Genomic DNA, 16,412 nt, shown 5'->3' with positions numbered 1-16,412 from the left:
GTTCATTAAACAGATTGGGCAGAGAACTTAGGGGTTTAGTTAGGAAAAGCAGGATCCATAAAGAGGGATAATTTATATTGGGAGGTACCAATGTTTACAAAAAGAGAAGAAAAGGGCATTGTCTCTTTGTTGGCGCACATAGAGGATAATTCTATATAAAATATAACTTTTATTAAATAAATTATTAATAATTTATTTAATAAAAGTTATATTTTTTTATATATAATTATCAACAAAGAGACAATGCCCTTTTCTTCTCTTTTTTGTAAACTCCTACCTATTGTCCCTGGCAGGACCCCCATAGAATGATTTCATATGTACCACAAATTGTCTAATTGGGGCCATTACACAAGTATATATATTTTTATTAAACCTAAACCTAGTGCAGAAGTGCTTCCCCAGCCCCCTACCCCTAATTTAATAAGGTACCAATGTTAATCCCGGGATTGCGCGGATTCTAGAGGTCTGTGGTTCAATGACTATTGCGAATATAAGAGGTGAGAGGGAACATCCTTTTCAAGTACCTTTAAACACGCCAAAAGTATCAGACACTGTGGGGTAGATTTACTAAAGCTTCTAAAGCAGACAAATGGAGGTGTTGCCCATAGCAACCAATAGGATTGTAGCTATCATTAGTGTGTTGCATTCTAGACAATGATAGATCTAATCTGATTGGTTGCTATGGGCATTACCAGCAGTTGCCTGTTTTAGAAGCTTTAGGGATACATTTACCTCTGAAGCCATAGTTAGTCAATGCTTCAACCATAAAGGGCCATGGCACCCTCTCGATGACCTTCTCCGCATCCAGAGCAAGCGCCAACGAGGGCACGTATTTACTAATAACATGATTAATGAAGTCTATAGTGTATGGAACAAAGGCCACCTGACCGGAGTGTGTTAGACTGGGGAGAAGGGGATTCAGGGCCTGATTCAGACCCGCTCGCGAGCGCTGAGCGCTCGCAAGCGGGTCGATGGTGCCCTAGTGCGCATGACGGAGGGAGCTCCGTCCTGCGCATTCGCGAGACCCGCATAGCGACGGCCAGCCGTCGCTATGGGTCTCGCACCAAAGGGGGCGTGCTGTCGATGGTGAGTGACAGCACGCCCCCTTTGGTGGGAGTGCAGGGGGCGTTGCTGCCCAGACGGAGGCGTTCCCATGGGAACGCCTACCGTCTGGGGCCGGCCCCACTGACCTCACTAGTGATATCAGTGGGAGTGCTCTCGGCTCTGATAGAGCCAAAAGCACTCCTGGGCTTGCGGCAGCGAGACCCTACCGCAGGGTCTCGTCGCAATCCCGATGGTCGCGATGGTCTTGACCATCGCGACCATCATTTTGGCCGCTTGCATAAGCTGTGGGTGGTCACCCACAGCTATACGAGCGGCCAGGAGGCCGCTCCAAATTTAGGTAGGAGGGACGGCCCTGATTCAGAGCGAGCGCTCTTGTCAGAGCGTCCGGCTCTGAATCAGGCCCTCAGCCTGAGCAATGAAATAGGAGGTAGTTGGTATAATAGGAGGAATCTTTCCCCGATTTAATAATAACAGGGATTACTTTGGTGGTGTCAGGGTGGATAAATCACCATCAAGGATGTTGTTAAACATTTGTCATGAGTTACGGGGGGTCGCTTAGAAAGTTTTATAATATGATGTAACCCCCCTTTTACCCTCTATAAAGCGTTACCAGGTTACTAACCCTGTCTAATATTTACCTACCTTTAACCTCCCGGTAAGTGGTGTACTGTTCTATGTCAGTGCCTCCACCCAAGTATTAATAGTCATTATGGGCCTACTTGGGGAAAACCCACAGGTTATAACGAACGTCTATGTTTTTATTAGGGAGCTATGGCACCCATGTACTATGACACAGGATATTACAGTGTAACAATGAGGTAAACTCGTTCTTCTTTCCCAGAGATTCTTCAAGTGATCTAGAGTCCTGTAGGCAAATAATACACTTTACATATAATTCCAAAGTTTTTATATTCACATTTTCTTTAGCAATGGCAACATAACTGTCAGGTACACGTCAGACTATAGCATGCACTGTTTGTACATACAGTATATATGCATTTATGTTATAATTGAACAAAAGAACAATACTATGCACCGATGACCACAATGAATGTACATATTAAACCTTAGTGTCTATGCCCATGCTGAAAGTCCTGTTGTATCTCATTGGTTAGGTAAGTAGATTATTCTTCATCTACCTTTAGTATTATCCTCTCCACTAAACGTAACTTTCCAAAGTCCATAAATATATAGCTGAGCAATCTGACCAGTTATACTGTTATTTCTCTGTGTATAATGGTGACTGTGTTGCTCCCTAAGGCTCAGATCTTCTCACTTCTTAGCACTTTCCCTGCCGGCTGGGTGACACTGCGGCTGGGTGACACTGCGGCTGGGTGACACTGCGGCTGGGTGACACTGCGGCTGGGTGACACTGCGGCTGGGTGACACTGCGGCTGGGTGACACTGCGGCTGGGTGACACTGCGGCTTACAGCATCTATGTGTAATGGGGTGTACACACGGTGTGATAACGCTATCGCTGACTGACCGTCCTGCTCCATCCCGGAGTACTGGGTGACACTGCGGCTTACAGCATCTATGTGTAATGGTGCGTACACACGGTGTGATAACGCTATCGCTGACTGACCGTCCTGCACCATCCCGGAGTACTGGGTGACACTGCAGCTTACAGCATCTATGTGTAATGGTGCGTACACACGGTGTGATAACGCTATCGCTGACTGACCGTCCTGCACCATCCCGGAGTACTGGGTGACACTGCAGCTTACAGCATCTATGTGTAATGGGGTGTACACACGGTGTGATAACGCTATCGCTGACTGACCGTCCTGCACCATCCCGGAGTACTGGGTGACACTGCAGCTTACAGCATCTATGTGTAAAGGTGCGTACACACTGTGTGATAACGCTATCGCTGACTGACCGTCCTGCACCATCCCGGAGTACTGGGTGACACTGCAGCTTACATCATCTATGTGTAATGGTGTGTACACGCGGTGTGATAACGCTATCGCTGACTGACCGTCCTGCACCATCCTGAAGTGCTGGATGAATGATATAGATCACACAGCACACCACCAACCCACCAACCACCCGTGAACGGTCCCGATAGTAACCTGGACGATATCGTTATCGTTCGTATCGTGCATTTTAATCGTCCCATGTGTACGTGCCATAAGTCCCTATTTAACTGCATACCTTGCAACAATGTCTGTCAGTACCAGTTTTTATGTAATATTGGCTACTTTATAGTCCATTGGTTATATATGAAGATCCCTCATTGTCCACAGTACGGCATTGGCAGTATGATTATAACTACACCCTGAGCTTTATCAATTAACTGTAACCCAGATATACTGATATATAGTCCTCAGTACTTGGTATGGTGTTATTAAGAGTTTTACTTTAGCAGTGCTCACCACTGTGCCGACACACTGATATCAGGCAGAGCAGCCACAGCAGCAGCAGCACCGGCCTCCTGTCATCTGTGCGGTGTCTCCCTATCACTCCCTGCTCTGTGACTGACACTGTGATATCAGGCAGAGCAGCCACACAGCAGCACCGGCCTCCTGTCATCTGTGCGGTGTCTCCCTATCACTCCCTGCTCTGTGACTGACACTGTGATATCAGGCAGAGCAGCCACAGCAGCAGCACCGGCCTCCTGTCATCGGTGCTGTGTCTCCCTATCACTCCCTGCTCTGTGACTGACACTGTGATATCAGGCAGAGCAGCCACCACACAGCAGCACAGGCCTCCTGTCATCTGTGCTGTGTCTCCCTATCACTCCCTGCTCTGTGACTGACTCTGTGATATCAGGCAGAGCAGCCACAGCAGCAGCACCGGCCTCCTGTCATCGGTGCTGTGTCTCCCTATCACTCCCTGCTCTGTGACTGACACTGTGATATCAGGCAGAGCAGCCACCACACAGCAGCACCGGCCTCCTGTCATCTGTGCTGTGTCTCCCTATCACTCCCTGCTCTGTGACTGACTCTGTGATATCAGGCAGAGCAGCCACAGCAGCAGCACCGGCCTCCTGTCATCGGTGCTGTGTCTCCCTATCACTCCCTGCTCTGTGACTGACGCTGTGATATCAGGCAGAGCAGCCACATCAGCAGCAGCAGCATCGGCCTCCTGTCATCTGTGCTGTGTCTCCCTATCACTCCCTGCTCTGTGACTGACGCTGTGATATCAGGCAGAGCAGCCACAGCAGCAGCACCGGCCTCCTGTCATCTGTGCTGTGTCTCCCTATCACTCCCTGCTCTGTGACTGACGCTGTGATATCAGGCAGAGCAGCCACAGCAGCAGCAGCACCGGCCTCCTGTCATCTGTGCGGTGTCTCCCTATCACTCCCTGCTCTGTGACTGACGCTGTGATATCAGGCAGAGCAGCCACCACACAGCAGCACCGGCCTCCTGTCATCTGTGCTGTGTCTCCCTATCACTCCCTGCTCTGTGACTGACACTGTGATATCAGGCAGAGCAGCCACCACACAGCAGCACCGGCCTCCTGTCATCTGTGCTGTGTCTCCCTATCACTCCCTGCTCTGTGACTGACGCTGTGATATCAGGCAGAGCAGCCACCACACAGCAGCAGCATCGGCCTCCTGTCATCTGTGCTGTGTCTCCCTATCACTCCCTGCTCTGTGACTGACACTGTGATATCAGGCAGAACAGCCACCACAGCAGCAGCACCGGCCTCCTGTCATCTGTGCGGTGTCTCCCTATCACTCCCTGCTCTGTGACTGACTCTGTGATATCAGGCAGAGCAGCCACCACACAGCAGCACCGGCCTCCTGTCATCTGTGCTGTGTCTCCCTATCACTCCCTGCTCTGTGACTGACACTGTGATATCAGGCAGAGCAGCCACAGCAGCAGCACCGGCCTCCTGTCATCTGTGCGGTGTCTCCCTATCACTCCCTGCTCTGTGACTGACACTGTGATATCAGGCAGAGCAGCCACAGCAGCAGCACCGGCCTCCTGTCATCTGTGCGGTGTCTCCCTATCACTCCCTGCTCTGTGACTGACACTGTGATATCAGGCAGAGCAGCCACAGCAGCAGCAGCATCGGCCTCCTGTCGTCTGTGCGGTGTCTCCCTATCACTCCCTGCTCTGTGACTGACGCTGTGATATCAGGCAGAGCAGCCACCACACAGCAGCACCGGCCTCCTGTCATCTGTGCTGTGTCTAAGAGCAGACACTGAGTAACTCTGCTCCCCATCAGCTTCACAGCTCCTGCTGTGACAAGCTCCCTCTCCGTCTCCACCCCCTGCGCCAGGCAGCCCATCCATAGCTCCGCTGTCAAACAGGACACGGGGGCGGGCAGTGACAGCTCTTTTATACCTCTGTCGAAACAGGAACCTCTTTCCCTAACAGAAGCCAAATCACTCCAACTTTTATCACTCCGCCCCTCCACCACAGGGCATGTGTATCCCACACACTGGGGCACAATTTTACCTCAGTAGGGTATTAATATATTATACATACAAGTTATATAAATGTACATTCATTTATACACAAGTCATCTCCACAAACAATATAGTTACATTTTACCTCAGGAAAGTGCATAACATGAAATATGTAGATATAAAGAACCTATCAGCCTCAGGGTTTGTCACATATATATTTTTTATTAGAGCTGTAGTTGCTCCAGTCCCTAACCAGGGCTACAATAACACTGATATAGGAGTAGCCCTCTGGGCCAGGAGCTTTCACTGGTTTTTGGGATTTGAAGGCATCATAAACCTAGTGTGATGAGGAGACTCAGGGGTCTATGTACTAAGCTGTGTTAGGAGATAAAGTGAACGGTGATAAGGTGCCAGCCAATCCGCTCCTAACTGTCATGTCACAGGCTGTGTTTGAAAAATGACAGTTGGGAGCTGATTGGCTGGTACCTTATCACCGTTCACTTTATTTCCTAACACAGCTTAGTAACTAGGCCCCTTTGTTGGATCGAGGTGGAACAGATGACACGAGGGTGGACTCAGGAAGAGAATTAGTTCTGGTTAGTGATGAGTAAGTCAGTGGAGTTGGGACACTGTATATATGTGTGTGTGTGTGTGTGTATATATGTGTGTGTATATATGTGTGTGTGTGTATATATGTGTGTATATATGTGTGCGTATATATATATATATATATATATATATATATATATAATGTATAGCCGCTAGCATCTGGGCCAGCATAGAGTCTCCTAATTACTGTTTTCATAACAGCGCTGGCGAAGCCAACTAAGTGATCTCTCTGTATTGTACAAGAAAATAGTGTCACGGCCCGCGAGTAGTTTACTATACAGTGAGCCGTGTCCGTGCATTCTGACATTCATTGTTGCAGTATTTGTGCATAGGAAATTATACAGCAGACTTGTGTCACCATTGGGCTACAGGAGGAAACTTGAATAACCAGCTACTTCCATTATGTTGTGAAACAAGGGGATATTTACAAGTTTTCTTTAGTTTTCAGGAGGCCGGTGATTCCAAGAGATGAAACTAGGACGTGACTACCGAGTGATCAGAGCAAACATTGGCTCCAATTGTGGAGTCAAATGAATGCAAGGAAAAAGGAGGGGGCAGTATTATAACCCTAGAACATGTCCCAAGTAACCCTAAGTATAGTCTTTTGGTGTAGGTATTGAATAGGCCAGACTACTTAATATGCTTGTGATACTATGCAGAGGTGCAATGTACTGAGGTAGTAGATTAGTATTGAAATCACCACCTATTAGGAGATGGCTCAACTGCGTCTTCTGTAAGGAGTCAAACAATGAGGCGAAAAACTGATGTTGGGCTATGTTGGGGCATATAAATTTGCCAGCGTTAGATGATCTTGTGATGATAATAGAATGACAAACCGCTTCCGTGCAGGTGGCGTGATGAACACGTATTAGTATATCTGCGCCATTGTAGGAGCAGAGAGAACGCAATGGGAAGTGTTTAGGGTGATTTTTCTGCGGAGAATTGAGACCCTTAAGTTTAATATAGTGACCGATATTGTGAGCAATATGGATCTGATCTCACCATGGGGATGTCAGCCCCCAACTTGCTGGAAAGGTAGAGTAATGGGTATAAAGGACAACCAGTGAAGTGGTGGGTGGGAGAGGAACGGGCTGAAGGAAAGAGGGTATAGGAAAGGTAAGGGAGGGCAGTGGGCATCTACCCCTCTAGGGTTACAATAGGAGGGGCACTGACAACACCTCTGAGTGAAAAGCACATTATAACCTTTCATTAGACCTGGGAAATAATAGTTAGAACATAGAATGGGGAACGTGTAGGTGGGCGGTGCATGTTCCTGTGCGTACAGTATATCGGGGATCTCGTGCCATCAGGCACACGCAGAATGTAAGTATATATTTTGTATATAAAATTCGTTGGGCTGTTTGTCTGTACGATTATGCATTCGGACACCCCTGCACCGATTGGGATGAAACCAACGCGAGGCGGTCCAGTTGGATTGTGGCCAGGGGTTAGGGGGATAGGGTCGGACCTCCCGTTGGTGTATTCTGGACAGAACTTTGACCCGGGGAGCCTGTTCTGATCCTGCCTCTGGATAGATTTGGATGAGGGGTGTATATTGTTCTGGGATGCCGAACTTAATAACTTGAAGATTTAAACCCCTGCAACACCGGGTACTTCAGCTAGTAGTGTATATGAGCTAATCCGAAAACATATGTAACGTGTAAGAATGGAGAGGCAGTCTAGGGGAGAGCATTACATTACCTCAGTCTACCCCTGGTCACTTCCCCACAATGAGGGAGAGGGGTGGGTGTGTGAGGGAGGGGACGATGTGAAGGTACAGGGGTGGGGGTGTGTGAGGGAGAGGACGATGTGAAGGTACAGGGGTGGATCTGTGAGGGAGGGGACAATGTGGGTTGTGAGGGAGAGGACAATGTGAAGGTACAGGGGTGGGTCTGTGATGGAGGGGACAATGTGAAGGTACAGAGGTGGGTCTGAGAGGGAGGGGACAATGAGAAGGAACATGGGTGGGTCTGTGAGGGAGGGGACAATGTGAAGGTACCGGGGTGGGTCTGAGGGAGAGGTCAATGTGAAGCTACAGAGGTGGGTCTGAGAGGGAGTGGACATTGTGAAGGTAAATGGGTTGGTCTGTGAGGGAGAGGACGATGTGAAGGTACAGGGGTGGGTGTGTGAGGGAGAGGACAATGAGAAGGTACAGGGGTGGGTCTGTGAGGGAGGGGAAAATGTGGGTGTGTGGGGGAGAGGACAATGAGAAGGTACAGGGGTGGGTCTGTGAGGGAGGGGACAATGTGAAGGTACAGGGGTGGGTGTGTGAGGGAGAGGACAATGAGAAGGTACAGGGGTGGGTCTGTGAGGGAGGGGACAGTGTGGGTGTGTGAGGGAGAGGACAATGAGAAGGTACAGGGGTGGGTCTGTGAGGGAGGGGACAGTGTGGGTGTGTGAGGTAGGGGACAATGTGAAGGTACAGGGGTGGGTCTGTGAGGGAGGGGACAATGTGAAGGTACAGAGGTGGGTCTGAGAGGGAGGGGACAATGTGAAGGTACAGGGGTGGGTCTGTGAGGGAGGGGACAATGTGGGTCTGAGAGGGAGGGGACAATGAGAAGGTACAGGGGTGGGTCTGAGAGGGAGGTGACGATGTGAAGGTACAGAGGTGGGTGTGTGAGGGAGGGGACAATGTGAAGGTACAGAGGTGGTTCTGTGAGGGAGAGGACAATGTGGGTGTGTGGGGGAGAGGACAATGAGAAGGTAATGGGGTGTGTGTCTGTGAGGGAGGGGACAATGTGAAGGTACCGGGGTGGGTCTGAGGGAGAGGTCAATGTGAAGCTACAGAGGTGGGTCTGAGAGGGAGTGGACATTGTGAAGGTAAATGGGTTGGTCTGTGAGGGAGAGGACAATGAGAAGGTACAGAGGTGGGTGTGTGAGGTAGGGGGACAATGTGAAGGTACAGGGGTGGGTCTGTGAGGGAGGGGACAATGTGAAGGTACAGAGGTGGGTCTGAGAGGGAGGGGACAATGTGAAGGTACAGGGGTGGGTCTGTGAGGGAGGGGACAATGTGGGTCTGAGAGGGAGGGGACAATGAGAAGGTACAGGGGTGGGTCTGTGAGGGAGGGGACAATGTGGGTCTGAGAGGGAGGGGACGATGTGAAGGTACAGACGTGGGTGTGTGAGGGAGAGGACAATGTGAAGGTACAGGGGTGGGTCTGTGAGGGAGGGGACAATGTGAAGGTACAGAGGTGGGTCTGAGAGGGAGGGGACAATGTGAAGGTACAGGGGTGGGTCTGAGAGGGAGGGGACAATGTGAAGGTACAGGGGTGGGTCTGTGAGGGAGGGGACAATGTGAAGGTACAGAGGTGGGTCTGAGAGGGAGGGGACAATGTGAAGGTACAGGGGTGGGTCTGTGAGGGAGGGGACAATGTTGGTCTGAGAGGGAGGGGACAATGAAGATACAGGGGTGGGTCTGAGAGGGAGGGGACGATGTGAAGGTACAGAGGTGGGTGTGTGAGGGAGAGGACAACGTGGGTGTGAGGGAGAGGACAATGTGAAGGTACAGGGGTGGGTCTGTGAGGGAGGGGACAATGTGAAGGTACAGAGGTGGGTCTGAGAGGGAGGCGACAATGAGAAGGTACAGGGGTGGGTCTGTGAGGGAGGGGACAATGTGGGTGTGTGAGGGAGAGGACAATGAGAAGGTACAGGGGTGGGTCTGTGAGGGAGGGGACAATGTGGGTGTGTGAGGGAGAGGACAATGAGAAGGTACAGGGGTGGGTGTGTGAGGGAGAGGACAATGAGAAGGTACAGGGGTGGGTCTGTGAGGGAGAGGACAATGTGGGGGTGTGAGGGAGAGGACAATGAGAAGGTACAGGGGTGGGTCTGTGAAGGAGAGGACAATGTGGGTGTGTGAAGGAGAGGACAATGAGAAGGTACAGGGGTGGGTCTGTGAAGGAGAGGACAATGTGGGTGTGTGAAGGAGAGGACAATGAGAAGGTACAGGGGTGGGTCTGTGAGGGAGGGGACAATGTGGGTCTGTGAGGGACGCACAAAATATAGGTGCAAATAGAACAACTAATAGCACATTGGTAAAGCCCAGGAGGGAACATGAAGGGCAGCGACCGCAAACATCAGAATCACATAATACAATACCTATAGGACAGCTCAGCCTGAGGCCTGTATATGAGAACATGTATAACAAACAGAAAGTTTACTACTCCACATTGGAAATGTCTTGTGGGACATCTGGATGACGTCAGGGAGCTTGTCCCCCGGCTCTGTCCTGAGAAGGGCGCAGAGTGCCGACCTCGTGTGGTCCTAGACTGCCCCAGCAGCCCATGGGAGCGTAAACACAAGCAACGGCGCCGAATGGTGGAGGAGAGTCGGCAAAACCTGTCAGTAGCTCCCTATATCTATGATTGAAATGTTGGTATTATCCTCGTATATTAGCTCCCTATATCTATGATTGAGATGTAGGTATTATCCTTGTATATTAGCTCCCTATATCTATGATTGATATGTTGGTATTATCCTTGTATATTAGCTCCCTATATTTATGATTGATATGTTGGTATTATCCTTGTATATTTGCTCCCTATATCTATGATTGAGATGTTGGTATGATCCTCGTATATTAGCTCCCTATATCTATGATTGATATGTTGGTATTATCCTTGTATATTAGCTCCCTATATCTATGATTGAGATGTTGGTATTATCCTCGTATATTAGCTCCCTATATCTATGATTGAGATGTTGGTATTATCCTCGTATATTAGCTCCCTATATCTATGATTGAGATGTAGGTATTATCCTCGTGTATTAGCTCCCTATATGTATGATTGAGATGTAGGTATGATCCTTGTATATTAGTTCCCTATATCTATGATTGATATGTTGGTATTATCCTTGTATATTAGCTCCCTATATCTCTGATTGATATGTTGGTATTATCCTTGTATATTAGCTCCCTATATCTATGATTGAGATGTTGGTATTATCCTCGTATATTAGCTCCCTATATCTATGATTGAGATGTAGGTATTATCCTTGTATATTAGCTCCCTATATCTATGATTGAGATGTTGGTATGATCCTCATATATTAGCTCCCTATATCTATGATTGAGATGTTGGTATGATCCTCGTATATTAGCTCCCTATATCTATGATTGAGATGTTGGTATTATCCTTGTATATTAGCTCCCTATATCTATGATTGAGATGTTGGTATGATCCTCGTATATTAGCTCCCTATATCTATGATTGAAATGTTGGTATTATCCTTGTATATTAGCTCCCTATATCTATAATTTGAGATGTAGGTATTATCCTCGTATATTAGCTCCCTATATGTATGATTGAGATGTAGGTATGATCCTCGTATATTAGCTCCCTATATCTATGATTGATATGTTGGTATTATCCTTGTATATTAGCTCCCTATATCTATGATTGAAATGTTGGTATTGTCCTTGTATATTAGCTCCCTATATCTATGATTGAAATGTAGGTATGATCCTTGTATATTAGCTCCCTATATCTATGATTGAGATGTTGGTATGATCCTCGTATATTAGCTTCCTATATCTATGATTGAGATGTAGATATTATCCTTGTATATTAGCTCCCTATATCTATGATTGATATGTTGGTATTATCCTTGTATATTAGCTCCCTATATCTGATTGATAAGTTGGTATTATCCTCGTATATTAGCTCCCTATATCTATGATTGATATGTTGGTATTGTCCTTGTATATTAGCTCCCTATATCTATGATTGATATGTTGGTATTGTCCTTGTATATTAGCTTCCTATTTATGTATGATTGATATGTTGGTATTATCCTTGTATATTTGCATATGTTGGTATTATCCTTGTATGTTAGCTTCCTATTTATGTATGATTGATATGTTGGTATTATCCTTGTATGTTAGCTTCCTATTTATGTATGATTGATATGTTGGTATTATCCTTGTATATTTGCATATGTTGGTATTATCCTTGTATGTTAGCTTCCTATTTATGTATGATTGATATGTTGGTATTATCCTTGTATGTTAGCTTCCTATTTATGTATGATTGATATGTTGGTATTATCCTTATTTCTATAAATTACATGTTGGTATTATCCTTGTATATTTGCATATGTTGGTATTATCCTTGTATGTTAGCTTCCTATCTATGTATGATTGATATGTTGGTATTATCCTTGTATGTTAGCTTCCTATCTATGTATGATTGATATGTTGGTATTATCCTTGTATATTTTCTCCCTATTCTATGATTGATATGTTGGTATTATCCTTGTATATTAGCATATGTTGGTATTATCCTTGTATATTTGCATATGTTAGTATTATCCTTGTATATTAGCTCCCTATTTATGTATGATTGATATGTTGCAATTATCCTTGTATATTAGCATATGTTGGTGTTATCCTTGTATGTTAGCTCGCTATCTATGTATGATTGATATGTTGCAATTATCCTTGTATATTTTCTCCCTATTCTATAATTGATATGTTGGTATTATCCTTGTATATTTGCATATGTTAGTATTATCCTTGTATATTAGCTCCCTATCTATGTATGATTGATATGTTAGTATTATCCTTGTATATTAGCATTTGTTGGTATTATCCTTGTATGTTAGCTTCCTATCTATGTATGATTGATATGTTGGTATTATCCTTGTATATTAGCATATGTTTGATATTATCCTTGTATATTAGCTTCCTATCTATGTATGATTGATATGTTGGTATTATCCTTATTTCTATAAATTACATGTTGGCATTATCTTGGTATATAAGCCCCTATTTCTGATAACCATGTTGGTATTCTTCTGTATGGAACTGCCTACATGTCACATCCTTACATTTGTGTCGCTGCATGCCGTGTGGGGACATGACCTATAATGCGTACACTCCGACGCGGCGATACTGTGTGGCTCCAGAAGGCGACATTTACGTGCTGACTTCATACAGTTGGGCCATGGAGTGTTCGTTGGGTTATTGTGTAAGTAATTATGTGATGGGCGCTGACGGGCATTTCTCATTCTGCCCCCTGCGTGTACAGGTAACTGTGTATGTGCGTAGTCTGTGTACCACCACAGTGACACTGTTACTATGCCTGGAATATGTTGGGATTTGAAGGGAATATTAGTCCCTGTTTTCAGGCACACGCTGTACAAGGCAATTCTCTGGATTAGGAGCGCACACGGCTTTGTGTATGTGACTGAACCTGGCCTGGTAGCGGCTCCTAATTGTCTCTGGATAGAAGGAGACATTGTACGTGACTCCGGATTAATGGGGCCATGTTTGTGCCTCGCGCAGCTGCCTATTGGCTGATTATCACAGCTTTCTGAAAATTGCTTCTATTCAGCCCCTGAGATAGGAGGGGGGATCCGGGGGTCTTCACCAGACAATCATTTCTTTTCAATTGGAGGCGGAAAGGCTGATGACAACATGGACGTCTGTTATAATGATGAGACCACTAAAGCATCTGTACTCTCATCAAGACTCCGCACAACAGCAGACACAATTTAATTCCGCGCTCTGTCACCGCAGCTCATACCATTACGCCGCGTCCCCACAGTTATAATCACTCCTTTAAGAAATGCGCTTGAAATGATCTTGAGTGGTGAAAGGAACTCTCAATTACGACCGCCTCTCCCTTGTGCCAGGCTGCGTCTTATGCACTTGGTGCCATTTTCATTTCTATTGCTGTTTATTTACAATGTCTACCAGTAATTACACTTAACGTGTCATTTATGGAGGGAGGGGGCCAGCGAGGAGATTGCTGGGGGCGGCAGAGCCATTGAGTGGTAGTTTGGCACAGTGGGTGCGATCAGCCGCTCGGAGCCTGTGATGGGATGCAGCGATAATGTAGATAATGCGAGTATTGCGCTCATCAGGTTATAATTAGATGCTCCTCAGATGTGACACCTCTTCTAATAACAGCGTTGGTTTGTGTGTTTCTCCCGCAGCGTAACCGCTAATTAGTTAAGTGGTTCTAGCTTGGCCAGCGTTTGCTGAACGTCATTATTTGTCGGGTAAATAAATGTCAAGGTTATATTGTTGTTTGTATGATTTTGCCACCACAATATGCATTTCAATGGCCAGGCATAGACCCCTCTGTACAGCACTTGCTTTATTGTGCAGAGGCTCCTGTCGCCAGTTAATTAACGTAAATGGATTTCATTTGGGTTGTGTGGTTGGTTACAGATCTCTGTAGCCGCTAGATGTACCTCGCCAGCTGCTGCTGGCACCTATAACCGCATCACTTCCTGGGTAGTGTCGGCTGTTGCCCACTGGTCCCTCACTGTGGAGCAGTCTGTGGTGAGTAGCTGGCAGAGGCTTGGAGACGCTGGGCACAATGCAGAACAGCCAGAGGACGGAGTACTGTGTCCCATTCATCTGGTGGTCACAGGATACAGGCAGATGTAGGCGTCCTAGGGCAGGATTTCTATTACACAGAACCTCTGTAAGCAGGAGTCCTGCGCTGAGGAATCATAGCATGCAGATGTCACAGATGTACAATCCTCAGGCCCTCATGTACTTCTATCACACCATACAATCCTCAGGCCCTCATGTACTTCTATCACACCATACAATCCTCAGGCCCTCATGTACTTCTATCACACCATACAATCCTCAGGCCCTCATGTACTTCTATCACACCATACAATCCTCAGGCCCTCATGTTCTTCTATCACACCATACAATCCTCAGGCCCTCACTTCTATCACACCATACAATCCTCAGGCCCTCACTTCTATCACACCATACAATCCTCAGGCCCTCACTTCTATCACACCATACAATCCTCAGGCCCTCATGTACTTCTATCACACCATACAATCCTCAGGTCCTCACTTCTATCACACCATACAATCCTCAGGCCCTCATGTACTTCTATCACACCATACAATCCTCAGGCCCTCACTTCTATCACACCATACAATCCTCAGGTCCTCATGTACTTCTATCACACCATACAATCCTCAGGCCCTCATGTACTTCTATCACACCATACAATCCTCAGGCCCTCACTTCTATCACACCATACAATCCTCAGGTCCTCATGTACTTCTATCACACCATACAATCCTCAGGCCCTCATGTACTTCTATCACACCATACAATCCTCAGGCCCTCATGTACTTCTATCACACCATACAATCCTCAGGCCCTCACTTCTATCACACCATACAATCCTCAGGCCCTCACTTCTGTCACACCATACAATCCTCAGGCCCTCACTTCTGTCACACCATACAATCCTCAGGCCCTCATGTACTTCTATCACACCATACAATCCTCAGGTCCTCATGTACTTCTATCACACCATACAATCCTCAGGTCCTCATGTACTTCTATCACACCATACAATCCTCAGGCCCTCACTTCTATCACACCATACAATCCTCAGGCCCTCACTTCTATCACACCATACAATCCTCAGGCCCTCACTTCTATCACACCATACAATCCTCAGGCCCTCACTTCTATCACACCATACAATCCTCAGGCCCTCACTTCTGTCACACCATACAATCCTCAGGTCCTCACTTCTATCTCACCATACAATCCTCAGGCCCTCATGTACTTCTATCACACCATACAATCCTTAGGCCCTCACTTCTATCACACCATACAATCCTCAGGCCCTCACTTCTGTCACACCATACAATCCTCAGGTCCTCACTTCTATCTCACCATACAATCCTCAGGCCCTCACTTCTATCACACCATACAATCCTCAGGTCCTCACTTCTATCACACCATACAATCCTCAGGCCCTCATGTACTTCTATCACACCATACAATCCTCAGGTCCTCACTTCTATCACACCATACAATCCTCAGGCCCTCACTTCTATCTCACCATACAATCCTCAGGCCCTCACTTCTATCACACCATACAATCCTCAGGCCCTCACTTCTATCACACCATACAATCCTCAGGTCCTCACTTCTATCACACCATACAATCCTCAGGTCCTCACTTCTATCACACCATACAATCCTCAGGCCCTCACTTCTATCTCACCATACAATCCTCAGGTCCTCACTTCTATCACACCATACAATCATTGACGACGTTTCTGTACATTTCTAGTCGAGATCTCTGTCCTTCATTTGCTCTGTTACAGAAATGTTACATAAACTGCAAAGACTGTTTAGGGGTCTTATGATGTCCTTTCTCCTGCCCTTAGTTTCTCACATGGTCATCGAGGAGGTCAGTTTCATGCAGAACAACCTGGAGATTGAGAAGACGTGCAGGGAGAGCGCAGAGGCGTTGGCGTCAAAGGTGAAAAGGAGAAAGCGCTGAGGAATTGCTGAGTGAATGATAGGAGGATTATGCTGTGCTTGTGCCAGGGCCATGCACTAATATCTCTCTGCAATGATCCTGTGCTGTGTTT

At 46.8% G+C, this 16,412-nt stretch overlaps 1 protein-coding gene across 3 annotated transcripts in view; it reads left to right on the top strand.

The window, feature by feature from the left end:
* The window catches only part of SHTN1 (shootin 1), a 298,248-nt gene that overhangs the window by 30,388 nt on the left and 251,448 nt on the right, over positions 1 to 16,412 (top strand). For 2 of the 3 annotated variants that reach the window (XM_088459666.1, XM_088459665.1), the window contains exon 4: positions 16,206 to 16,300. The exons of the other annotated variant lie outside the window; for it this stretch is intronic. In XM_088459666.1, coding sequence (XP_088315792.1) covers positions 16,206 to 16,300 — 95 coding nt within the window. The remainder of the gene's footprint in view (positions 1 to 16,205; positions 16,301 to 16,412) is intronic. 3 annotated transcript variants of the gene reach the window in all.

The sequence above is a fragment of the Taudactylus pleione genome, unplaced genomic scaffold (assembly GCF_031769625.1).
Source record: "Taudactylus pleione unplaced genomic scaffold, aTauple2 ptg000926l, whole genome shotgun sequence".
Classification (NCBI taxonomy): domain Eukaryota; kingdom Metazoa; phylum Chordata; class Amphibia; order Anura; family Myobatrachidae; genus Taudactylus; species Taudactylus pleione.
The sequence above is the reverse complement of the archived record's forward strand: the minus strand, read 5'-3'. Positions and strand labels throughout refer to the sequence as shown.